The sequence below is a fragment of the Cydia strobilella genome, chromosome 11 (assembly GCF_947568885.1).
Source record: "Cydia strobilella chromosome 11, ilCydStro3.1, whole genome shotgun sequence".
In the NCBI taxonomy this organism is placed as follows: Eukaryota; Metazoa; Arthropoda; class Insecta; order Lepidoptera; family Tortricidae; genus Cydia; species Cydia strobilella.
In genome coordinates this window covers 11590629-11618370 of record NC_086051.1, presented here as the reverse complement: position 1 = coordinate 11618370, position 27742 = coordinate 11590629, and the positions used below count along the sequence as shown (strand labels likewise).

At 39.9% G+C, this 27742-nt stretch overlaps 1 protein-coding gene across 1 annotated transcript; it reads left to right on the top strand.

The window, feature by feature from the left end:
* The first annotated feature begins 211 nt into the window (after positions 1-211).
* Positions 212-22809, top strand: LOC134745207 (RAB11-binding protein RELCH homolog). The gene is made up of 17 exons (XM_063679204.1): positions 212-618; positions 757-927; positions 1401-1561; positions 4423-4641; positions 5067-5377; positions 6061-6243; positions 7882-8044; positions 9858-10023; positions 10841-11212; positions 11555-11900; positions 12418-12702; positions 13652-13770; positions 19540-19681; positions 20544-20752; positions 21227-21353; positions 22405-22514; positions 22578-22809. The coding sequence occupies exons 1-17, from the start codon at positions 390-392 to the stop codon at positions 22685-22687; spliced, it is 3423 nt and encodes a 1140-aa protein (XP_063535274.1). The 5' UTR covers positions 212-389; the 3' UTR covers positions 22688-22809.
* Positions 22810-27742: the final 4933 nt, after the last annotated feature.

Below are 27742 nucleotides of genomic sequence, written 5' to 3'. Positions count from 1 at the left end.
CGGCACACTCCGAACGCTGCTGGCCCTTATTTTGGGAAGTACAGCGCCAGAAAGTGACGATTAATGTCGTTTCATACATTCTTGACATTTTTAGTTTGTGTGTAATCTCTTCTATACATTATACTACTCTTTGTCAGTCCTACTTATGACAAAGCAGTAAGTATGGCTTAGAGCTTTAGCCTGTCCAGATCGACGAAAAAAAAAACATCTGATCTGTCACTTTCGAGAAAAATGCTTTAGTTGTTCTTATTCTTATTTATTTTTTAAAGTTCATGAATAGGTTTTGTTTATTAACTTAATAAGTACGAAATGAGATGAATTACCATGGTACATCAGACAGTTTTGCAAAATTTTCTCTAGGTAGTGATTTTTAGGTGAAATAATAAATCATGAATCCATATAAGGATCTGGAAGAAAGTTCGTTCACTGCCGCTCCTCACCTGACCTACGAAGATATTGCCACAAAATTGCTGAAAGATCACTATTTTTTAACGGCTCTGGAACTGCATACGGAGCTCGTGGAAAGCGGTAAAGAATTGCCGCAATTAAGGGAATTCTTTTCTAATCCAGGAAACTTCGAACAACATGTTTCTAGAGCCTCAGAGTTTGTTTCTATGCGTGAGTAAAAATAGCTTTTAGAGCACTAGTGTAACAAAGCCAACATTTTTTGTTAATCAGAATACTATGACTAAAAAAGTCTCAGATTAGCAACACTTAACAAAGACTAGAACTTTAAAACGCGCTACTTTTACTTAGATCGTTCGCCCAGCCAGGCGACATTGGATTCCCTCGACACCGCGCGGTACTCCGAGGATGGTGGTGGGGACCGCGGTGGCAGTGGGGGTGATGTGGCTGTCTTGGAATTTGAATTGAGGAAAGCAAAGGAAACCATCCATGCATTAAGAGCTAATCTAACTCAATTTGCTGGTAAGTTAGTCAAGTGAACTTTAATTTATGATAAACATAACAAACTAAATATAGTATGACCAATGTGCAAGCTAGCTTTGGGTAAAATAAACCAGCAATATAAAAACCTGACAAGTGCGAGTCACTCGCCCACCGAGGGTTCCGTACTTTTTAGTTACTGTTGTTGTAGCGGTAACAGAAATACATCATCTCACCTCATCACGGTTCATGAGATACAGCCTGGTGACAGACAGATGGACAGCGAAGTCTTAGTATTAGGGTCCCGTTTTTACCCTTTGGGTACGGAACCCTAATTAAGGGTTCAAACTGACCTATGAAAACAGTCAAATTGTATACACACCAGCTGGCAAAACGGAAAATGTTGAAATGTGTCAAAATGTTGGCCCCTGATCTAAATTATCAGAAATCTTAACCAATAAATTGTTTACTACTGTACCAAAGACAAATTAAACTTTTTTGTAATTCATTTGTAGATGGTGAATCAGGGCTAGACAAAAACTCAAAGGACCCATTCAACAAGCGTTCCCTGAAACCCCATGAGCGCAGAGCCCTCAACTTCCTCATTAATGAGTACCTGCTGCTCCAGGACTACAAGCTCACCTCTATCACATTTTCTGACGAAAATCCTGATCAGGTGAGTTGACAGTTGCAATGAGAGTAAGGTGTTTGCAATTAAGAGATTTGGTTAAGATTGTGGCCATTGACGAAATACTGTAACTGAAATGTGAGAATGGGTGGGGAAGAAAAAATATATTGGAAATAAGCTTTTTAAATGAACTTATGAAGGTAACTTAAATGAAAAATAAATAGTAAGAACTAGTAGTAAAGCATTGCTATCTTTGTATTACAATATATAGTCTGTCAAATAACTTTGTCAGTAGAAAAAGGCGCGAAATTCAAATATTGTCTGACGTTATTCTGTCCGCCCACCGCATGGCCATACGTCCATCCCTACGCTTCATTGCCATGCGGCCAGTAATTATGAGCTTTTCTATGCTATCTGGCCCTGTCCTGCTCAGATGACCGAATGTCTTTGCTGGCATGTGATATGTGCAATATGGTGCAGTAATTTCCACATTTGTGCGTAGAACCTTTCTTGTGCAGGGGTACTACTGTGGATTCGGTCCAGTCCTCGGGCCATAGGCCTGTTCTCTAGGCCTTCTCGCAGATCTTGTGCATAATTTTCTGCCCTTCGACTCCTACACTTTTTAGCATCTGTTCAGTTACGCCCTCGCTACCGCAAGCATTGAGCTTCAGCATCTGAATAGCTGATTCGACCTCACTCAGAAGTATGTCAGGTTCCTTTTCTACGTAATCCCTTGGGTTTATGTCTTCCTCAATGGTATCAATACAAATTTTGAGTTGTTTTCTTATGTTTGCTGGTAGAATTGACTTTTAAATTATGATTTTGAATGATAAATATTTAATAAGTTAATAACATTCATTTTGTATCGATTTGCTTTGATTTTGTTTGATATTTTACAGTTTGCGTTTTCCTTGTGTTCGTATGGTGAAAAATTTGATGTTTTTTTATTTATTTTTATTTATTTAATTCTTAACAATATACATTGTGTCGAATATTAATTCATGCATATAAAATGATTACATACATTAAACACTTGAAATAATCACATTAAAAATAGTAAATTCACAGTAAAAACAACAAAAAAAAAAAATTCTAATACTAAATTAATGACTTCTACGAATACAATAATAATAATAATGTCATCAATTGATATTATAGGTATGTCATTTACAATGCATAAAATAGTCAATAAAAACAACATAATTATTAATCTTAATAAAAAAGGTTACTATTGCGATACAAATTAAAATATGTCATTTACAAATTCATTGATAGAGTAGTAACATTTTTCTACAAGAAAAGCCTTTAATTTGCGCTTAAATACCTTACAGTCAGAGATCTGTTTATACTCTATCGGTAGTTTATTAAAAAGGTGAACTGCCTGGTAGCTTGCTGAATGTTGTACAATTTTGAATTTAGGCACTAAACTATTTTTAAGGTCTTTTCTTCTCGTTGCAAGTCTCAAAGCTCTGTCGTGATCGCTTTCAGTTTCCTCCAATTTTTTTACTAGACCTGATAGGAGAACTAAAATATACAGGCAAGGCACAGTCAAAATTTTAAGTTTTTTAAAATGCTCCCTGCACGATTCCCACTGTGGTATTCTAACTATAATTCGGATAGCCCTTTTCTGAGTCAACATTGGATAAACTCTAACAAGGCTAACTGGCAGGTGATAATGAGGAAATTATATTCCAATTTATATTTTACTGCATAGGTGTATAAGGTTTAGTTTGATTTACTTGAACTTTAAATCACAATAGTCAACTTCAGTCAGTCAGTTTTTTAACCCTTTTGCCTTGAAACTTTCGCAACGCTCAAGATTCCATTTTTCGAACCACTCGCTACGCTTGTGGTTTAATTTTGGAATCTTTCGCTTGCTTGCGGTTAAACAACAAGTGAACAACAACTGCCCCCTTGTAAAACAAATAACTATTTCCTTTGTGTTGTATTGAAAAGCAGATGTTATTTTTATAATTATAGCATGTGTGCGTTAATTGACTATTGTGATTTAAAGTTCAAGTAAATCAAACTAAACCTTATACACCTATGCAGTAAAATATAAATTGGAATATAATTTCCTCATTATCACCTGCCAGTTAGCCTTGTTAGAGTTTATCCAATGTTGACTCACTATTATGAATTGTTCATGCATATTTAGTTTAGATATTACATTTGAAAACATACCTCAGGTTTATACTTCTTTATAGGTTTTATGTTTCGTGCATAACATATGGTGCTTATCAGAAGAGTATTTTATATCCCAGCCAGATATTATACTTGCTAAATATTTTGTCTGCAATTTTAGTACAAAGTCGATCCAAAAGCAGGATGATTGGTTAGTAAATTTGCCTATTGTACTGTCATTTTGGTATCAAGAATATAAAAACATAGATAATCAATATTATTTCATTCTGCACCATTATTGTAAACCTTATTACAATATGATAAGGTCTATCAAGAAGTAAGTCATGCAAAATACTCAAACTACAACATACCCGCCCCGGCTTTGCACGGGTTGCACATAACAACAATTTATATACCTAAACCTTCTTCAATAATCACTCTATTGATACGTGAAAACTGCATGAAAATCCGTTCAGTAGTTTTTGAGTTTATCGCGAACATGCATACACACAGACAAACGCGGTGAGGGACATTGTTTTGTAAAGTGTTAGAAATTCCATAAAGATCTTAAAAGAATTAATTAAAAAACATGTGTCGTCACTGTCATTCAGCCAATAAGTTACAACATTTTGTAGAATAAATAATGGGAAATAATAGGAGGAACGAGTGAACAACAGTGAGTAACGCTCAAGTAGTATTTTTTTTTAACGTTCTTTTAAGATCTATAATATGGAATAGATATTCTGACTAGCTAATATTTTATTCATATAACTTGTGACTTTCAGGATTTCGAAGATTGGGATGACGTAGGTCTAAATATGCCGCGACCCTCAGGTCTAATGTCCCTTTTCTGGGGAAATTCTACCATAAATGTCCCAAAGACAGATGCATGTACAGAAACGAGCTGGCAATGTTCGGATATGGAATGCCAGACTGACTGTGATGACAATGTGTGTGTTAGTTGTCAGACGTCGTTTCAGACTGATACTGATTGGAATCATGAGGTGAGTTTCGTTTTTGTTATAGTTATAGACAAGGCCTATTTAGTAGAAATCTATAATTAAGCATTTGAACCACGAAGCGGCCTTAGCAAGAGTGCGCCGACAGTATCTCGCGCGCGAGATAGACTATCCGTTCTTTTCTAATTATATTTATTATAAAGACGGGTTTTATCTGGCGCGCGAGGGAATGTCGCGGCACACTCGTGCTAAGGCTACAGGTAAGACCATTGCAATAAAGGACAAGTTGCAATTATTAAACTAGAATCTACATTGGTACTGTCTACATTTACATAAAAAGTTAATAACGAGCATCTTTCTTATATGAACACTAGAAAGCCTCTCGCACTTAAATCCATATGCCATTTTAAAGGGCTATATTAACTTCATTGCACAGTTGTCTATAACCTTTACAAATAAATAATTTACAGATACTTATTCAAGCAGAAGAAATAGAACTCCTTAAACAGAAAATCATACTACTAGAAACAGAAAAATTAAACTTTCAGAAATTATATGATGCCGCCATAGTTAGTCTAAACTCCTTAACCAGCCCGGGCTCTGAGAGCAAAGGTCTAGAACTCCACATACCAGAAGAGAAGATGACCCAGGTTATTGAAACAATTGAAAGTAGGCCTTTGCCCTGCACGGCAACGGAGAACCATTATGGCAGTGGGCAGTCTACCCACAGTGCTACTCCGGACCAGTTTGAAATGATTGACAGTGAGAAGAATAGTGCAATGTGAGTACTTTTATCCATACTTCCATACTAATATTATAAATGCGAGTCTGTCTGCCTGTGTGCTTACCTCTTCACGATTAAACCGCTGAACCGATTTAGTTGAAATTTGGCATAGAGATAGTTTGAGTCCCAGAGAAGGACATAGGATAGTTTTTATCCTGAAAATCATCATGGAATTGAAATAATTAATGAAGTGCCTGATAATTTGTGTACATACGCAGTTAAGCATATGCTCAAATTGCATGATCTAGCTGCGGTTACTAAGTTCATGCAGACGATGTCGCGGGCAAAAGCTAGTACATTCATATGAATGGATTGTGGAATGGATAATTTGTTTAAGAGATTCGCAAATTAGACAAGTAAATAAAAGTTTTTGGCGATGCCGATCTATCCAAATATATCCTGCTACACCTTGACAAATGGATAATTAAATGTAAAGGCTTAACCTTAACCCAACCAGCGCTGATTACGAATTAACGACACATTGTCGTTACGTGTTACAAAGCATTTTCGCTTTACACCGGGAAAACCAAGCTATTGGCTACGAAGTAGCGCTAGGAGCGTAGCTTAGCATTGAATTAGTTATCAGATGTTTATTTTAGGTTCAAATTACTATGTGATAGGATCAGTATAGCTAACAAACAGTTTTTTACCTATTGTTACCGTCTAGTTTTTTTTAACAGTGTAAAAAAAGAAGGGTCAAACACCAGCTCATTCGAGCCAGCGCTACTCGGTGACGTCACAAGCCGGGGCTCCCCAACGCACGGGAGCGTCACGACACTCGACGACACGCTCAGCATGAACTACGCGGCCGAGTGGACCCGCGTGCACTACGACTATGACTGCAAGGAGATGTGGATCGACAGGTTAGTGCCGATAACGCACCCCGGCGTCACGACACTCGACGACACGCTCAGCATAAACGACGCAGCCGAGTGGACCCGCGTGCACTACGACTATGACTGCAAGGAGATGTGGATCGACAGGTTAGTGCCGATAACGCACCCCGGCGTCACGACACTCGACGACACGCTCAGCATGAACGACGCGGCCGAGTGGACCCGCGTGCACTACGACTATGACTGCAAGGAGATGTGGATCGACAGGTTAGTGCCGATAACGCACCCCGGCGTCACGACACTCGACGACACGCTCAGCATAAACGACGCAGCCGAGTGGACCCGCGTGCACTACGACTATGACTGCAAGGAGATGTGGATCGACAGGTTAGTGCCGATAACGCACCCCGGCGTCACGACACTCGACGACACGCTCAGCATGAATGACGCGGCCGAGTGGACCCGCGTGCACTACGACTATGACTGCAAGGAGATGTGGATCGACAGGTTAGTGCCGATAACGCACCCCGGCGTCACGACACTCGACGACACGCTCAGCATGAACGACGCGGCCGAGTGGACCCGCGTGCACTACGACTATGACTGCAAGGAGATGTGGATCGACAGGTTTGTGCCGATAACGCAACCCGGCGTCACGACACTTGACGACACGCTCAGCATGAACGACGCGGCCGAGTGGACCCGCGTGCACTACGACTATCACTGCAAGGAGATTTGGATCGACAGGTTAGTGCCGATAACGCACCCCGGCGTCACGACACTCGACGACACGTTAAGCATGAAGGACGCGGCCGACTGGAGCCGCGTGCGCTACGACTGCAAGGAGATGTGGATCGACAAGTCAGTGCCGACAACGCACCCCGGCGTCACGACACTAGACAACATACTCAGCATGAATTTTCAATCTAGGTCGCATTAAGCGTCCAGTCCTTGCTTTGTCTAACGTATTTGTATCGTGAATACTTATTCAAGTTTAGACAAGAAAATACCTACTTTAGGTATTCTTGAACCAGCTGATACCTACTTGAATATTGGCACAAATAAATTGTAACTGAGATGAATGCCATCTTTTTCTGCTGATTAGATAAATAGATATAACTGAAATTATAACAAGAAAAATCCATCTCGATTTAGGTTTTAGGCATTATTTTTGCGACAGTACGTGTGTGGTATTTATTTACTTACTAGCCAAATATTTTTTTATTGTAATAGGTATGATGACACATGTTGAATTTTATAACAAAATCTAGTAAAATAGATAGCAAATGAGCAATTTATCACAATAATGTGGATATTAAAATAATATATGGAAATGATAAGTTTTTTTTTTAACTTAAAAGGAAAAAAGTAAGGGTACCATTCGATTCCTTAAATTCCAAAAAAAAGACAAAAAGCAATTTACTTGTTTTGTCTATACTTCAAGATGGGCTCTCAGTGACCCTGACGTCACGTTCACTTATCGTTTTGTTAGGAGCGTTTCGCGGGTGAATAGCATTTCTGACTTTTGTATTGCTTTAATGCAATGGGTCCCATATAGACATTTGATCCCAAAAACAAACCTGATCGGTTGATACCATTAATAAAAATTTGTCACCAACTTGTTCTCGCTTTTGCAATTACATTATGTTTTATTTATTTTTTCAGCGGTCTACCAAACACCCTAAAGCTGTCCTTAATAAACTGGTGCAGCGAGACTCTGAGCTTGAACGAGCCTTTAACGAACGAGTTATTGGCCGAGCTGGTGAACAGCGACAAACCGGTCACGCTTTCAGAACTGCTTACGTTGGTCGCTGATACAATGCCTAAGGTATGTATTCATAAGCTTTAAATAAATGAATTTAAAAAAAAAACCGGCCAAGTGCGAGTCGGACTCGCACACCGAGGGTTCCGTACTTTTTAGTATTTGTTGTTATAGCGGCAACAGAAATACATCATCTGTGAAAATTTCAACTGTTCATAAGATACAGCCTGGTGACATACAGACAGACGGACAGCGGAGTCTTAGTTATAGGAACCCTAAAAATAAACTATAATGGGACATTCTTAGTCTCACACAAATCGACCTAATCCCTTACGCAGCGTACTACGTAGGTGAACGAAACGCGAAAGTGAAGCGAAGCGATGCGGCAAAGCGGCGAAGCGAAGCTTATCTATATCAATGAACTGAAAAAATAAGACGATGCGAAATCGCCTTGGGAAGGGAAAAACCTAGATAATTTCAGTTACGAAGTTATTTTAGGGCTATCCCTGTATCCCAGTTATGTTACTAGCTTAGGCAAAGGAATGCCAAAACGAATAAAGCTGCTCAAAATTTCAGCTGAATAACACCTAAAATATTAGGAATAAACTGTATTACATTCTTGATTCATTCTTGTTTAGGGTTAAATTAAGTGATTATATTCTCATTATTCGGGAACGTGAAGCCAAGGCAACAATGCGTGTTGTTGATTGCATATAATCGTTGTAAAATAAACAAAAGCAGAATACGTGTTAGGTCACGAGATAATATGCATATGCAACGTTGTGTGCACGTAATATCATAACATGTTCGTTCTAAGGTTGCAACCTCTGCATACTTAAGTTCATTAAGGAATTGAGATTAAATTCGTACAGTTTTGTCCATGAAACCAGCACAGAGACAGGTGTGAACTGTGAATTCTCATCACTGTTGATGACGATGACAGTTAGAATTGTGCAAGTCATACATCAAAACAAAACTTCGCTTTATCGCGTGTATTCAAATTAGAGCACGTAAAACTCCTCCCTTACACCATTCCATACTGACATGACGGTACTATGTGACGCCACATGTTGACGAGAACTATTCGTGAAATAAATGCCTTTAAGTACGCAGTACAATTAATTTTTCGTTGAAGTTGAAGGGATCTCTAGATATATATATATGTCTCTTCTTGTCAGCACTGTAATTACTACTATAATCGTCAGTGTATCATTATTAGTTTAGTACCTATCTAGTATACCTACCACACATGTTATAAGTACCTCAATCCGATGACAATGCCACTTATACACTCTTGATTTATAAATCTTAGTGGGAATTGTCTCAGGATGTAGGTTGCACCTATTAATGTAAAAACCATTCTCGTCGTTTTATATTATCTTCCTATGTCTGTTTTTTTCCCCAATAAAGAAAAATAAAATAAAAATATATATGTATATTTTTTTTTTACAATTGCCAAAATCTGAATGTATGGAATGTTATAAATTTTTTTTTTAATCTTTTATCACTTTTACAATGTTATTATTTGATGATTACTATAATTATTATCTTATTTTATTTCTTTACACAAATTACGGTAGATATATTATAATGAAATGTTTTAATAGGTATTAGATAGTAAGTTAAACATTTTTGTTGTGCCCTAACAGGGTGTCATGAATTTACTTACTTTATTTGTAACACCTTATTTTATGTATCATGACTGTGCAATAAATGAAATATGAAATATATTTTGAATTCATTTTGGAAGATAACAAATCTTAAATATTGATGTTTTTTTTTTTCACTTTATCGTTCGATTGCCTATTTTCAATCAATTAATCTGATTGATATAGGTATTATAAAATTGAACATGTGACAACCACCTTTTTTCTGTCAGGTGCTACCTCACACGCTTGTGGCTCGCCGTTGCGAGGCGGCGGCTCTGCTGGCGAGCTGCGCGGCGCTCCTCCCGCCAGGAGACGCGAGGCGGGCGCGCACGCTGCAGACTCTGCTCACGCTAGTGAAGAAACCCGAGCCGGCGGATACACGTGCAATTTGTGAAGGTAAATATATTCGCTAAATCTGAATAAACTTCAATTAATCTGACGACATCCGGAAGTACGGTCCGAATGGAGCCAATGGCTTAGGTACCACGATAGCTGAATAAGCCTGTATTCAGCTGTCGTAGTTGTGCTGGCAAGCTTTGTAATGTTATTTAAATATTAAATATTGTTTACAAAAATGGGAATACCATTTTGGAGAACAAGCTTTATCAAGGGGTGTAGGAATCTGGTACAGAACAATCCAAGCTAGACCCTTGTGGATACCCTGGTTCGATTCTGCCAACCTCGCTAGAAAAGTGTTAGTCTCAGCTTTCCGAGCCCGGTCCGGACACATCCCTACAAACAAGTTTCTGTGCATGATGGGTGTTAAATCGTCACCACTGTGTGTAAACTGTCAGAAGACTGATGACTTGTCTCATGTGTTGTTGGAATGCATCCGGAATTCGGACTTGAGAAAAAGAATTTTTGGTAGTCTGGGCTCCATGCATAATGGACAGATCAATTGTTGGTTGGCAGAGCCTATATCAGACAAAGCAATCAGTGTTTACCACTTTATTGACCTCTCCCTTGAGTAGGGAACTATGTAAGCACCCATGAGGCTGACATGTTCACAGAGTGTCCAAAGCCTGAATAAAAACCAGATAAAAAAAAAATAACTTCTGCACAACCGGTTCAACTCCCTGTGGTATGTAAAAGATGCACTCCGGCCCGGCCCCGTACGTAGCCCGTTCGATAGTAATTAGACAAAGCTTGGGCTAACGACATCTCACGTTTACCAAAGTTGCCCGCATGCTAATATGTTTTTTTTTATTTTCAGCCTCATGTGTAATAGTGAAATGGGGCGGCGCGGGCGAGGTCCTATCATCCGTCGCCGAACTCCTCGCCTCACGGTCCACCGAGCGTCGTATCCTAGCCAGCCAAATATGCGTAGCCATAGCCCCATACGTACCCATAGAGTTATGCACATCTTTACTACTCAGCCTAGTCACATTAATGTGCGAATCTAGTGAACCAGAAATACGAAGTATTGGGCTAAAGTCTGCGTGTTTAATATGTCCTGTGGCCGAGCATAAGTATGGACAGTTGGAGAATCTCATGTTTAGTTTTTTGAAGGACCCGGTGGATAAGAATATCAAAGATGCTGTTAGAATATTTGTTCCCCTGTTGGCGAGGAGCGCCTTAATTTCAGGTAATATAAGTTATAAGCATAGATAAGCGATATTACAGGCAAAATAATAATGACAATTTTTAAATCAAAATGACAAAAATTCAGGAAAAATGCCAACATGTTTATATTACCACACCTTAGCTCATTGAAAAATAGCAGATTTGGCTTGAGAGGAATTTATCCTATTACACAAAATTTATATTATTTAAATTGTATAATTTATTTTTCCCAATCTGATATCACCTGAATTTACTTTTTATAGTAAGTTTTATATATATGAAAGTGAAAAAACTACATTAACATTTTGTTTTTCTACTTTAATCAAATTCAAAATGTCTCTATTGTATTTAATTTATTTTTCAGGCAAATTCTCAACGGAATTATGCACACGAATATTATCGAATTTGATAAAAGCAAGCAAAGAAAACGAATCAAAGAGTGTTATATTATATTTAGAAGTAATGAGAGTATTAGTATTATCGAAGCTGGCCTACGTAGTGAATGTACAAATGGTTAGAGAAGTTACCCCTATCTGTGATACGAGTGTTATGTTACAAGATGTGTTATTAGAGAGTGAGCAGGATAGCTTTATGGACCTGCAGTGCTATTTCACGGAGAATGTGGACGCCAAAGGATTGTTGGTCGCGATGAATAGTTTATTGTTGAAGGAGGATGTGAGATGGGCGGAGTTGAATTGGTTTATTGATATGTAAGTTAGTTTTAGACAATATCTATTTTCGATTTTGGACTGCAGTCCAACAATAAAGAGTAAAATTAAACTAAGTGCGCTACGAAGCAGAAGTAGGCAACACTGCATTCACACAATTGGTTGCGGAAATCTATATTAAATAAAACAAAAATATTACTTTGCTAATCCGTGAAATAGCAAAAAAAAATATTAAAGTAATTTCACAGATGAGTAATGTTTTAATTGGTTACAGGTACTGGTTAACAGTCGTAAATCTATCTCATTCGGTCGCATAAGTGCGTTCTGTACGTTTGTTTCAAGAAATTTGATATAGTATAAAATAGTTTTGTTCCTTTTTATTTAAGTTTTCTTCTGTTAATTGTCGGACTGACAACGAATGACACATAATTTATGAGATAGATTGGATTACCGAGGCTACAAGTTTGATATTTGTCTTTTATAGCCCCTATTTAGCTTCGGCTTTCATTACCTACCTAGACTTACTCATAAAATATTATTATAACATTTTTATTTTCAGAGTTAAACAAATTTTAGAAATAGCAGCGAACGGTAAAGCGCTGAACCACCCCACAATATACGAGCTCCTAATATCGCTGTTCAGCAGTTACGTAGACAATTTCGGCGCTCAGTTCGCACTTAGCATACTCACGCCTATATTTATGGAAATAATAGTGGGGTTGGAGCAGAAAATGGAGAAGCTTCATAGTGTGAATGTGGAGTATACTGTGGTTGTGGGTGTGTACCTGGTGGCCGTGTTGCCGGCGCAAGGGGACCTTAGGCAACAGGCGGAGTTCCTACAGAAGTAAGTTATTGATCGAATAATACTTCATTGATTATATCTACTATATACTCATTGTAAGTAACAAGTAAAACGTATGCAAAATTAAAAAGTACATATTTTTTTGTCGTATGAAACCTCCGTTTTTGAAAGTGAAAAAGTTATCCTAACAAAAAAAAGCAAATGCCATTTTAAAATCCGTGCAGTAAGGGCTTATTACACTGCTAAATTTAGTGACTAACAAGAGGGACGCCGCTATACGTGAGATGCGATAATAGATACATCCTATCGTTTCTCACGTATAGCGTCGTCCCTCTTGTTAGTCGCTAAATTAGGATAGTGTAATAAGCTCTGTAGTGCCGATGCGATAGTGAACCCACGTATAAGGATATGCCCATACTTGCTTGCTGATGACACTCTAAGGAGGCATATCAAACCAGAAAGAATGCTTTAGCAGTAGCTACGGCCATTTTGAGAATGTATATTTACAAATAATAGCTGAAATAATATTATTCGGTCTAGCACAAAAAAATCCTAAATACATATATGAAGTTACAAATTCCTTCACAGGCTACTTAAGTAGTTTAATAAACATATAAATAATTTTTCACCTCAGCAGCTCGAACAAGGCTACTTTCGTCACTCCCTGAAACAAAGTAGCTTTTTAATTTAGTGAAGGCCATGAACTGCCACTTCATAAATTTAGTACAATTTCTTTTTCTTTCTTTTTTTTTGTTTCTCTGTATTATTCTGTGTAATTCGAAATACATTTTAACCTTTAATATGTTCTCACTACTGAGGTGAAAAATTATGTGTGCAACACGACAGCAAAGTTATTTTACATCTCGTGTTTTTGAGTCCCTCGCTACGCTCAAGATTCTAACTTAGAATCTTTCGCTTTCTCGGGACTCAAAATGAACACTGGCAAGAAAAACCAAATTTTCTTCTCTTGTTGCACAAGTAACTATTTCAGGTGGATTGTGTATGGCAGTATCCGTGGGCTTCCCGTAAAGATGTTCTCCATCCCCTTGAAGTGGTCGGCGAAGCACAGACCGCTCCTGCTGGACTCTTACTTACAACACCTTAGAGAATGTAAATACCTACTTGCAATAAAAATGCTTATACTTATACTTAGGTACAGGCATGTATAAACGAAAACATTTACTCTTTCAAACTAGTTGACGATTATCATTATTTTAGCACATGTTTCCTGAAGATGGTTTTAATTTAACTTATCACCAACTTGGGGACCATTGATCCATAAGTTAAAGCCAAGGGATCTTCTTCGGATGTGTGCGCGGACCGTATTGAATGTTGCGTGTTGCGGATTATTGACAATAATTGGCATATGTGGTGGGTATACTGGGTAAATTGAATTTGTGATGTCTACTCCCATCTTTTTCATAGACTTTTCTTCGAATAGTTTATTTTATCTATTTGGGACAAAAAACAGTAACAGGGTTTAGGTACACGAATCTCATTGAGTTCACCCAGGGTCAAAGCTGTAGTATATGTGCAGGGCGCATAAGAGAAAGGCACACGTCCGTTCAGTAAGCGATTTATTATGAGACTGTCGGTAGGTCCATAACTTATTACCTATATACATATCATTACTCTCTTCTTAAAACTACACATTAAATATTTTTTAATACAAAAAGAAAAACTTTAAATCTCAGTCGGCCAACCAAAATCTTATGATTAAACATATATATTTATTATACTATATAGTATACATTTTAACAAATAACTATTACCTATTTCTTACTCTCTTCTTAAAACGACATAGAAAGGTACCTATATATAGTTGTTATTTGCAATATGTCGGTAACTAAACAAGGTCATAATATAATAATAATAGGAACGTTGATCAGCTGATGAGCTGTGTGTAGGTATAGGAACGTACATAGGTAAGTATAACATTTAATATAAAGTTGTTTACTTTCGAAAGAGGGTCACTGACCTTCCTATTGATCAATAATTGATAGCAATGTATTTACATTTTGATTTGTTTCCTAATAAGTGCTTAAGTACATTTTAAACTAATTATGGTATTGATATTGACTAAATAGTAGTATTACTTACACAGATTATATTTATCTAATTACATGTAGGAAAATAATTTGTTTTACAAGAAAATTTTATTATATGGTTCTTAGTTACAGGATACCCGCACGCTAACCTAAATAAACACTTATTTACTTCTACTTATACGGGTATTTCTTTTCCACACAACAAATAAAACTTTTATGAATCTTATTGCAACGAGATAAGGTGTACCAATGGTAAGTTAATAACTATAATTTGTATTTCGGTGGATTAAAAATCCGGCACTCCCTAATATGGCGGGGTTGAGGCGGTTCAGGTGGCGGCAAGGGCGATGTTTGGGGATTAGTACTGAGGCCAGCGTTAGGTGATGGCGGTGTACTGTGGCGCGCGCTTCCGGGTGGAATGACCTTGTGTGCCGGGGTGTCTGGCGTTGTGGCCGATGATCTCGCCTGCTCTGGCGTACCTGGAGTGGGTGCAGCCTCTCTAGTCGCATTCCCTTGTTGCGATGGTCTGCTCTGTGGTAGGGGTAAAGCTGATGGATCTGGTGGACATACTAAAACACTTGAACGCCGCTTTAGCTGATCGATGTGCCTATGGGACCCCCTGCCTAAGCTATCTAACACTGTATAGTCGGTTGTCCCTTCTCTCCGTAGTATCTGCCCCGGTGTCCATTTGGTGTTGCCCTGGTATTGCCGTGCCCAAACGAGTTCACCCGGCTGAAATACACGTTTTATACCTGCAGTACTAGACATCTGTTTCTTTTGGGAATCGCGCACCTTTTTTTCGCAATCCGGTCTAATAGCATCTAATTTGGTACGTATTTGCCTACCTAACATTAATGCCGCCGGGCTTTCACCCGTTGTGCAGTGTTCGGTGTTACGATAATGTAATAAAAATGTATTGATTGCAATATTTATATTTTGCTTTTGCCTAACAGCTTTTTTAATTACTTTTTTGATAGTGCGCACGGCATTTTCGGCGGCTCCATTCGACGAAGGATGATATGGCGCGGAAAACAAATGTTCTATACCATTAGTTGTCAAATATACCGCAAACTCCCTACTAGTAAACGGTGGTCCGTTATCGGATACCAATTGTCTTGGCAGACCCCAGCGACCGAAAGCCTCACTTAGTTTCTCAATTGTATTAACGGCCGAGGTACTACAGCGTGGGAAGACCTCCAACCATTTTGATCGTGCATCCACCAAAATGAGATACGTTTCCCCGCCTATAGGGCCTAAAAAATCCGCGTGCACCCTGGACCAAGCTCTCGCCGGGAATGGCCACGCCGCGGGCCCATGCCGGGGCGGCGCGTCGGCCTCGGCCGCGCACACCGTGCACGAGCGACACATGGCCTCCACGGCCTCATCAACGCCGGGCCACCATACGTAACTCCTTGTAAATGCTTTAGTTTTCACTATCCCCATATGACTTTCATGCAATAACGCCAATACTTTTTCCTGACAGCTCTGTGGTATCACTACGCGATGGCCCCACATAACACATCCTAATTCCTCATAAAGTTCGCCTTTCCTGTTATGATAGGGGCGTAAATTATCTATTTCTATTTCAGCTGGCCAACTCGATCGTAAATAACTGAGCACCCGACCTAAAATTTGATCTCGTTGGGTTTGTGTTTTGATTTCGTGGTAGTCTAACAACATTTCATTTTGGACAAAATGCAAATAAGTTTGCTCGGGTGGTGGGCCATCCAGCGACGTCGCATTTTTAACTGGCACCGGCAAGCGTGACAACCCGTCGGCGCCGTTCGCGTCTGTCCGTACGTATTCAATGTCGTAGGTATATGCCGACAGCTTGATCGCCCACCGCTGCAATCTACTCGCTACCATTGCAGGGATACCCTGTTTCGGACCAAATATGCTAACAAGGGGTTTGTGATCAGTCCTTAACACGAAACGCCTTCCATACAGGAACTGATGCAATTTTTCAAAACTAAACACAATCGCTAACGCTTCTTTGTCAATTTGCGAATAATTACGCTCCGCGTCGTTAAGCGAGCGCGAGACATAGGCGACCGGCCGCTCCGCCGCCGCGCCCGGCCGCGCGCCGACGCCGGCGCCGGCACAGGGTTGGGTCAACACGCCGGAGATCCCGCGTGAACTAGCATCTGTCGTAAGAATCAGGGGTTTGTTTTGATCGTAATGCATCAATACTTCGGCACTAACTAATACCTGCTTAACCGTTTTAAATGCCTTTTCACATTGTTTACCCCATGTCCACGCTACGCCTTTCCTAAGCAAGTCATATAAGGGTGACAATATGGTGCTTAGCTTTGCCACGAATCTAGCATAGAAGTTGACCACGCCTAAAAATGATTTTAACTCTGTTATGTTTTGTGGTCGTGGAATTTTAACAATTGCCTCAATTTTGGCCGGATCGGCTTTAATACCGTCCTTAGAAATTATAAAACCTAAGTACTTCACTTCTTCAGTAAAAAAGGAACATTTACTTTTTTTGAGTTTCATGCCATGGCTATGCAATCTCTGTAAAACTTTGTCCAATATCAATAAATGCGACGCCACGTCTGGTGTACTTATTAAAATGTCGTCTAAAAATACTTCTACCTGTGGAATATCCTTTAGTAAACTGGACATGATTCTCTGAAAAATACCAGGACTAGATGATAGACCGTAGACCAACCTATTGTACTTAAACAATCCCCTATGCGTGTTAATAACCGTATATTGCTTCGAATCATCTAGTTCTACCTGATTATATGCTTGAGTTAAATCAATTTTCGAGAAAACGCGAGCCCCGTTCAGCCTCACTAATAAATCATCAATTTTTGGGAGCGGGTACCTATCGATCAGCAAATTCGGGTTCAAGGTTATTTTGTAATCGGCGCAAATCCTTAATCCACCATCAGCTTTACGTACCGGCACGAGGGGCGTAGCCCACTCCGAAGTGTCGACGGGCTCGATGACTCCGCTGCGCAGCATCTCGTCCAGCTCGTGGTCCACCCGGTCGCGCAGCGCGTACGGCAGCGGCCGCGCGCGACAGTACACCGGCGCCGCGCCCTCCTTCACGCGAAGAGTCGCCTTGCCGCCCGTAAACCGCCCCAACCCGCCGCTGAATAGCTCCTTATACCTGTCGAGTAATTTACACAATTCATCATTACTCACTGTTTGACAGTTAAATAGTGGGATATTAATCCCTAGCTCCCTCAGCCATTGCCGGCCTAACAAAGATGTGGTACCCCCTTCTACAACAAACAGTTCTAAAGCTTTTAATTTCCCTTCGTAAACAACATCTGGTCTTATAACTCCTAACGGTTTAAATTTACTCCCATCAATAAATGTAAATGACAAATTGAATGGCTTAATTGGCCTATGCCTAAAATATTTATAATAGTTTTCCTTACTAATGCAGGATATTGGGGAGCCCGTGTCTATTTCCATGTCTAACATTATGTTGTCTACGTGCATAGACATGCTTACCGCGCTGTAGTCGTTCAAGCAGAGATGATTCAGATTTTCTTCAAATTCAGGGTCCGACGAATTGTCCTTGTCGGCCCCTGGAGTCTCATATTGTGCCGCTTGGACGTGGTGAAAGGCGCGCCGCGAGCCTCGACCGCCCGCGCCGCGTCTGCCGGCGCCCGAGCTGCGCCCCCTGGCAGCCCCCTGGCTGCTAGCTGCGTCCCCAGACGGACACATCCGCCTTAGATGCCCCACGCACCCACACTTGCTGCACGTTAAATTCCTATAGCGGCAACTCGCTTCACGGTGGCCTTCCCGTCCACAAACTGCACATTTGGAGTCATTATTCGGCATATTGCTGGTGCTGGCACTGTTACTCTGTCTGTAATTAGGATTATTGCCTTTATTTCCGCCACGTGGTCCCGGTGTGACTAAATTTACAGACGCCATGTCCGATCTGGCAACGTTGCTCTCGCTCGCACACGGGCGTTCTACAGTCGCTGCGTCCCTCTCCGCCGCTTCCAACGAGAGCGCAAGACTTACCGCTTTCGAATAGGTTAAATTCTTCTCGGTAAAGAGACGTTGTTTGATTGTATCGTTTTTTAATCCACACGTAAACTGATCACGGAGATTTTCCTCTAATGACGTATCGAACTCACAATATTTCGACAATTTCTTGAGCTCCGCGAGGTATTGTGCCACGGATTCGTCCTCGCCCTGACGCCGCAGCCGGAAACGATACCTCTCGGCCATAAAGGAAGGCTTGGGTTCCACATGATCTTGCATAATCCTAATGACATCAGTGTATTTCAAGTCCCCGGGCTTCTTAGGGCTAGTTAAATTTCTCAACAGCTCGTATGCGTCCGCGCCCATGACTGCTATTAACGTTGGTAATTGCACATCCGTTTTAATGTCGTTTGCTTTAAAATACATCTCCAAACGTTCGATGTACGTAGTCCAATTGCCAGAAGCTACTTCGAAAGCCTTGATCTTCCCAACCGACATTTTTTTTGTACCACGATAATGCACCACCACAAAATAACCGCTGTCACGTCCATTAAATATTTACGCACACTATCACAGCAAAAAAAAAACACTATTCGTATATGTTTGCACGCATCAATCAGTCCGTATTATATTACTTAGTTTAATCGTCGATCGCCAATGTAGTATATGTGCAGGGCGCATAAGAGAAAGGCACACGTCCGTTCAGTAAGCGATTTATTATGAGACTGTCGGTAGGTCCATAACTTATTACCTATATACATAAAGCAGTGTTTAGGTACACACAATGCATTTTTTTTAAATACACAATGCAATTATCGGTACACATGTTTTGTTTTATATGCTGTTGATAACCAGGCCATGTTTATTCCAGTCACAGTCCACAGCAGCGCCGGCAGCCGAGTGTATATCAGTACCTTATTAGCAGAGCTTCTTAGTGTATGTGACGTGGACGAAGGCAGCATAGAGAGGCAGCTTATTCCCGCCGTTATGGCGCTGCTCAACGATGACGACGCGTAAGTAGCGACGAGTAAACACTGATTATTCCAATACCGTAAAACGGGGTGGCTTTCAAATGTAAGGGCGACTTTGAAATTTTAGTTTTTAAATATTATTTTATGCAAGGTTTTTTACAGTACATCAATATATAGTAATCTAACTAGCAACTCGTCCAGTTTCAGTAAATAATGAATAATGGTAATTTTATGGCCGTTTTAAAACTATCAAAGTAGCCCCAAATTTTCCTAAAGCCACCCCGTTTTACGGTACCCGGATTACACTTTGCTGTGATTACGCGTTTATACGATATCCCCATATCGAATAAACGCGTCTCTGGCATCTTTCTCTGTCACTCTAATCACACCTTAATTGGAGAAAAGGGAAAGATGTCAGCAATTTGCGAACTTCGGTGTTCGCGGTAGGCCCCCTGCTCATGCTCCTGAAGCTGCCCGAGCTTGCCTTCAGTGGCATAAGCAGCAAAATGAGTGTTTACTTTTTGCCCCTAATGTTATGTTTAAATTTTACTAATTTTTGTATTATATTAGAGGTTTGTTATATTTACTAGTGTATTTCTCTTTTTAGTAGGAGGGTGCTATTAATGCCATGCAATTAAAATGCATGATGTACAAAGCATACAAAGTTCTGTAAATTAGTATGGACGTGGGGTACCTTTTCTCTGCAGCTGACTGTACATATTTGGCATAATAACAAAGCAAAATTGTAGTAATTAGTATTACATCACCCTTCAGGTGGCATACAACATTTTTGAGTTGTTGGATTTACAACTTTTATTAAATTAATTATTTTTCAAATTCAATTGACCTAATGACCGTTGTCGGCGTCTTGTCAGTCAAATTGATAACTAACTGACAATTTCAGTTCGGTCCGAGAATCAGCCATCACATGTTGGGGCAGCGTAACCCGCGCCTGCCTTATCCACGGGTACACCAGCGAAGCCCAATGTTGGCCGTCCATGGAACACATTATATCAACTGGACGACTTTCTGTCAAAGAAGTCGCTCGCGCTGCTGAAGCGTTGGCGCTGCTGGTGCTGCCTACTGCTGAGAACGCTGTCGTGTCTGAGAGAGGTAGATATACTAGTTACATTACATACGTTAGAAAGAGTTGTAGATACTAGGTGGTGTGAGATGCTGCAATGGAATTTCCGACTCTGCCGAGATCTTTGGAGTATAATATACTATACTATGGGGTACGGCAACGCAAGCGTGGCAAACTTGGATTTGCAGCATGACCGTATGGCCCGTATGTACAGTCGCACACTCCTCTTTGTTGGGCCAATCCTCTATTAATGTTTGGGCCAATCCTCTATTAATGTTTGGGCCACTAAGCTGTACATACACCCAGCCATATAATTGCATGCTCACTTTATATCATGCAGTTTTGCAGCTCGTTGTACAGTAAGCTGCAGAGATAACTGACCCCTCTGCAAACAAATTTCTATGCAGGGGGGTCAGTTAACTCTGCAGCTTACTGAGCATGATATGCCTACCTACTTACTTGGTGTACGTTAGCTCGCTAATATAAGTGAACTGTTTTTGCAGCGGTGTCCCTCCTGTGCACTCTGGCGGGGCTATGTACGTCACCGGAGGGCGTGTGCGCACTAACGCCGGGCCTGCAGCTGGCAGCGCACCACGCCGCGCACCACCCCGCACTGCTACCAGCCCTAAGGTACTTCATTTTAGACCATATTGCAACGGGATAAGGTCTACCTCAGATTACACTAACAGTTTGCCTAAACGGACGCCGGCCGGGCTGTTCTCTCACGCTACTAGCGCTCAGGTACAATTTTATAGACCTTATTGCGACGGGTTAAGGTCTACCTCGGTAAACTAAGAGTTGAAACAGATGCTGGTAGTTGGGTATAGCGCCGGAGGACGTCTGCGCACTAACGCCGGAACTGCAATCCCTGCGCACTACTACTAAAACAGTTTTTAGACTTTATTGTGACGGGATACATCGCCCTGAGTCTAACACCACCCTGCGCTTCTGCCACGGACAACATATTATACCTTACTGCGACCGGATACCACCACACACCAGATAGTATGTAGTTAGCTCTAAAATGTGATATTACACTTTGCATCCCATTAGGTGGGTCCACACTTAACAATATATTTTGCAAAGAAATTGCCCCGTGAGGCAGCCAGATTTCTGTAGAGTGTAGACAACTGTCGGCCGAGGCAAATGCATACGCGACTGCAATGCCTCGGACGCAACACGCCTAGTCTAGATCTAGGAGCCGCTGGTACTGTACGATCTGTCTATTCTCGAAACCGCGCTCACATTGTTGGACCTCGTACGTGACTTAATAAATCTGGTAAATTACAAAAATTATCTATCCTATCACATCTTCAATCTTACGTTTTTGACAGACTAGTTTTTACAAGTAAGTTCGAGTAAGTTACAAGTCGATCAAAGGAAACCAAATAGAAAAATTATTTTCAATCATTTAATATATGACATTCGTGATATATAATTAATATATCTGTGAAAATCCAGAAAAAATCCTTGACGTCAGAAGTAGCGGAGATGTTACATGAAATTAAAGTGTAATTTATTCGATAACATTACTGTCAGAAACGTTTCTTGTCAATTATGTAATTTTCAAAAGTTGAAATATGTCACAGTTAAGGTAATATGTGAGATGTCTCATCACTATTGCTACCTAAATGCCACGAGCCGCCGATGTCTACTTATAACCTCATTTGAATCCTTCCAGAAAACTGGAGGAGATCGTCCAAACCCCCGGCTTCACTCAGTACAAGCCGTCCATCGAAGTCCTCCTGCACAAGGTGCCGGGCGCGGCGCCCCGCGAGCCGGCGCCGACGCGCGGCGCCAACATGGCGGCGGCGGCGGCGGCGCGCGGCGCCAACATGGCGGCGGCGGCGGCGGCGGCGCGCGGCGCCAACATGGCGGCCGCGCACGAGGTCGGCCGCCGCGTCTCCATCATGTTCCAACAGAAGACCAACATGATGCCGAATATATTCAAAAAGAAGACGTAAACAACGGCACGATCGGCTAAAATTGTTTCATAAATCACTAAATCAAATTTTACGAAAATATATTGAAAACAAAACGAGGTAGGTAAATCATTTTCAGCAGTACTGATAGTTCCGATACTTGACTAGATACCGACCGACATTACCGACTACAAAAATAATAGTCGTTTTGGTAACAAAACTGATGTATGGAGTGAGCACTCTATGTCTTCTTAATTATCTTTGGGTGTAGTGATGAATCGTTTGATTTCATTTATTGATTGTAAAGTCGTGTATATACATTTTATAATTCAAGGGTAATACATTTTATAATCATGAGTCCGTCTAAGCTAACTTGGCACGGATTTGAACAGAACTAAGTGAGGGAGTGTCGTTAAAGACGTCACGTCACGGTTACATTAGCATTAATGATAATATTGTCATCGCCACACTGTCATTGCAAGTGCCGTGCAAAGTTAGCTTGGTCCGACTATAACTTCCCTATATCTGATGTCTAATAGTAAAAACTAAACTCAGCACCACACAATAATCAATTCAATATTTATTTACAGTCTTCCAAAACTATGGGTTTTATATTATAGGTATATAATATTATTCATGTTTTAACCTTGTTCCATATTAGTATTCAATTTTTTTTAAATCTTTTTTACGATTTTTGATTTATTTTTTAAACGTTTTTACGTATATTGGAAATATTTCACAACCCTTGGTACTTATTCTTCTTATATTGTGAAGATTATTATATTGCAAAGTCTGGTCAACTATTAGGGGTCATCCATTAATTATGTCACACGAATTTCTAGGCTAGGCTGGGCTAGGTATCAGGCTGTCAAGGAGAAGGCAGAGGACCGACACACATGGAAATCGCTCCACCGACAAGACTCGACTTTTAAATATATGATGATGATGATGATGAATTTCTAGGTTTTTTTGACCTCTCCCTCCTCCTTGTCACACTTGGTCACATTTGGCAAACCTCTCCCCTCCCTAGTGTGACGTCACATTTTTGCAACGAAATCTGCAAATCGAATTTAGTAAGTATTCGGTAGAGAGTACCATTTCGTTCCATTTGGAGTTGAAACTCTAGGTCCATGGGGCTCCAGCCCGCACAAGTTGTTTGCAGAATCGCGAAGCGTCTGGTTGACGTAACTGGTGACCGAAGAGCTGGCGGCTTCCTCGCACAACATATCTGCATTGCGATACAGCGAGGAAATGCCGCCAGCATCCTTGGTACAATGCCTTGGGCCTATTTTAGATTTAAGCTAGTTATTAATTTCGTTTACGTAGTACCACTGTATATATCTTGTATGTAAATAAAGATTCATTCAGTAAGTATTATTAATATTTTACCAAAATATTTTTGACAAAAGAAATAGTAGTAATTTTATAACCCAAAACTGATTAGGAAAGAAAATAAATTTAATTAAATTCGATTATAGTTCCAAAAGGTAGTTATTTAACTGTACAGCGAATATATTTAAATTATTAAATAAAGTTCCGGTTACTGATAAAGTTTGTGACTCCCCTCACCTTTGTCACAACATTTTACATTTCCTTGACCCCCTCCCTTTTCTCTAAACGTGTGATGTAACTAATGGATGACTTCTTAATGTCAGTAGCAGAGCAGTGGAACACCTATGTGATTTACTCATCTATTTAAATTAACCCTTTAAATACCATGCCTATCTTGTGCGGCGCGTCATCTTGAACCTTGTCGCAATGTACGGAGGTTGATAATATATATTGGTTGGGCGATAACCACGCGCGTGAGTTGAAGTCATTGGCAGTTAAAGAGTTAAAGAAATGAGCATAAAATAATGATTGAGAAAGCATGGTTCCACGTAAATAAAAGTAAATTTGTCACAAAAGTATAAGAACCAGTGACATATTATTAAGACGGGCCTTACGGGCGCTAAGAATGGTGCTAGTTCAGCGGTGTTATTCGAGAATTGGAGCCAATCGTGCAGTCTAACGCAATAGGGAGTATTACTGCAATGTTCTGCCGCCAGAGTGCAGCACTAGTGCACATACTAAACCACAGACTAACTTATACATACTAGGCCTTAAACAGTTTTTTGACAAGTTTTCACTATGACATTGATGCATCAAGGCGGTTGGTTCACAGGTGGCCTACCGCGAAACGGGAAAATCGAAATTTCGATATCTGCCTCTATCGATCGAATAGGCAAGAGTGATAGAGAGGCAGAAACCGAACTTTCGAATTTCGTGTTTCGCAGTAGGCCCTGCAACTGTACTAGTGACGCCCTCTACGCAGTTTTGCGTAATATTACCTATTAAATGCGACCAATCGCGCGCGTGATGCGAACTCATCAACCAATCGCGTTGTGGCGTTAGATTGCACGATTGGCTCGAATTCGTGTGCGTGACACAGCTGTACTGGCACACCATTCTTGGTGCTCGTAAGGCCCGTCTTTACGAAGTAATCTATATGTGGTTTTCCGTAGAGGACCCTTGTCCTTATGCTTCATGTGCAATAAGGACCATTCGATCAGAATTTCTGTTGGAATTTCAGACGAGAAGCTCTTTATTGCACTAGAAGCATGAGGACCCTTCTGTGTGGAAAGCCACATAAGTCTTTGTCAATGATAAGAACAGTTTAGTCTTTCTAAGGTGTTCTTCACATTGTGTTCTGAATACAAGTATAGAACTTTTAATAGTCTGTGTGCATTCCAATTGGTTGTTTAGTTTCACAAAGTTAGATTTGGAATTAAGTGTTTTAGAGTATTTTACACTTTAGTGACCTTACACACGAGCTCTTTTCAACGCGCGTTAAAAAAGCGCTTGAATCTGCCCGCACGCTAAATTCGATTTAAAGATCAGGGCTTAAAGTTGAAAATCCAACAACGCTTGATAAAAAGCGCTACCGCCATCGTGTGAATATACACATGTTTCCATTTGTGTCATTCGAACGCTTTGTAACGCGCGTTGAAATAGCGCTCGTGATTATGAGGCCTTAGTTTAGTTGTTGGTTGTATGTACTTAAAGATATGTGTAGATTAGATTCTTAGTTTTATCAGAGAGAGTGATTTTTTCACACCATGATGTATCATTTGACATTAATATTTAATTCTGTTATAACTTATGAAACTCCTCGTGTCGTGTTAAATGTAGTACAAACAGTGAAATTTGAATAACAACAATAAAATTCTAATATTTGAAGTTTTCCAATATGCAATAACAAGTTATTTATGTTTGTTTTATAAGTTTAATAGTTATTAAAGTTTTTATTTGCGTTATGTACTTAATTGAAGTGTAATTTTAAGATTTATTTTAACAGTGTTAGAGCACAAAGTAAATAATAACATAATCATAACTTGAATATGTTGAACAGTGAAGTTGCAGCCAAACTGTTTACTATTGTTGTTCAAATATGCTCTAAGTGAAGTGCCTAAAATAGTTTTAAACAGTATATGTTGTCCTAGCCACATAGTTCGCGCACGAAGTGTGAAGAGTCGGTATTAATGAGCTGTCATGCATCGGTTGCCCATAAGGGCTCCTCTGTGATTCCTCACACTTCTTGCACGAACTGTACGTGTTTTATTCCCAATGAGATTGTACAGTCACGGACCTTAATTGCTGAGCCATTTAGGGTTTACATTGCATTGGACATTTCATACCGTTAGTATTGACAACCAAATTAGCTTGAAGCTTAACCTGGATCAACAATTAAAGTCTGTGACCGTACATCCAATATGTAAGACCTGATGATTATTAATGTATATACTCTGTCAAGCCATTTCCGTCAGTAGAAAAGAGCGGCAAATTTAAAAAATGTAGGCGCGACCGCGCAGTTATCGTCCCATAGAAAATTAGAATTTCGTGCCTTTTTATACTGACAAACTTGTTTGACCGGGTGTATATTATTCAATACATAATGTAAAATAAAAGATTACACTAAGATGTTTCACGTGTTTTAAGTGAAAATATCATGAATCTCATTACAGTAAGTAATAGAAAATTGAACATCTATTAAATACTTGCTTCTGTAAGTTCTGTTATCCCAAACGAGTGATATTATTTGGTTTAATGTAGTCTGAATTGCTGTCATTATCATTACTATAAAATGAAATAAAATGTTTTTTTTTTAATATATACATAACCGTCTTATTATTTGCTCTACGTTACCCTGCTAAAAATCATACAGTCGTACAGTCGCTGTTCGCTGGTGAACCCTACGCTAGCTATGCTATCAGCATAACCACTTGCTTTTGGTACCAGTCATCCCTCGTCAACCTAGGCTATAATAGGCGAGTTCAATTTAAAATATCGAGCAAGTGTGTGGGTATTGGTTAACCGATACCCGAGATTATAGCTACACCTTGAATGGAAGTTATTTTCCCACCACGAACGTTTACCAAGGAATAGTTATTTACGATACTAGTGCGAAAAATGGGAAATTCGTTACGAGTGGCGATAACTTAAAATACGACCGAAGGGAGTGTTAAATCTACACGAGTTGCGGATTTACCTTTTTGGCACGTGTATTGTACAACGTTTTAGAGTACATATGGCCATTTAAATTTTCGACATACGCATGTATAGTGCTAGTTAGTGGCGGTAAATTAGCACCATATGTACTGTAAAATATACTATATATAACTGCTACGACGTTTACCTTTTAGGTGTACATATATTATTATTCGTGTAGTAGTAGTTATAGACGCGCCACCGAGCGACCGGGGGTAAGAGAAAGAATATTCATATAAAATTTGGGCAGCATAAGATTTTTTTCTCGTTCACTCTTATAAAGTTCAGTATTTCGCCATCGCCTCCTACTTATGATGCCACCCGGTCGGTGATAAGAACAAAGCATGGCACTATTTTCTCTTTCCTCTTATAGGAATCGCAATAAGACTATTTTTCTCGATCAAAGAGTGTCAGGCCCTTGTGTAAAACCATGTAAAACGCACATTCAACGTGCTCACGTCCGAGTTTGTCGATAAAAAAATCGCAATCGATTAGTGTCGTGCGAAGTGGAACGCTCTTTTGACAATTAAGTTAAGTTGATGACTTCATATCTGAAAGTAAAACTGTCAC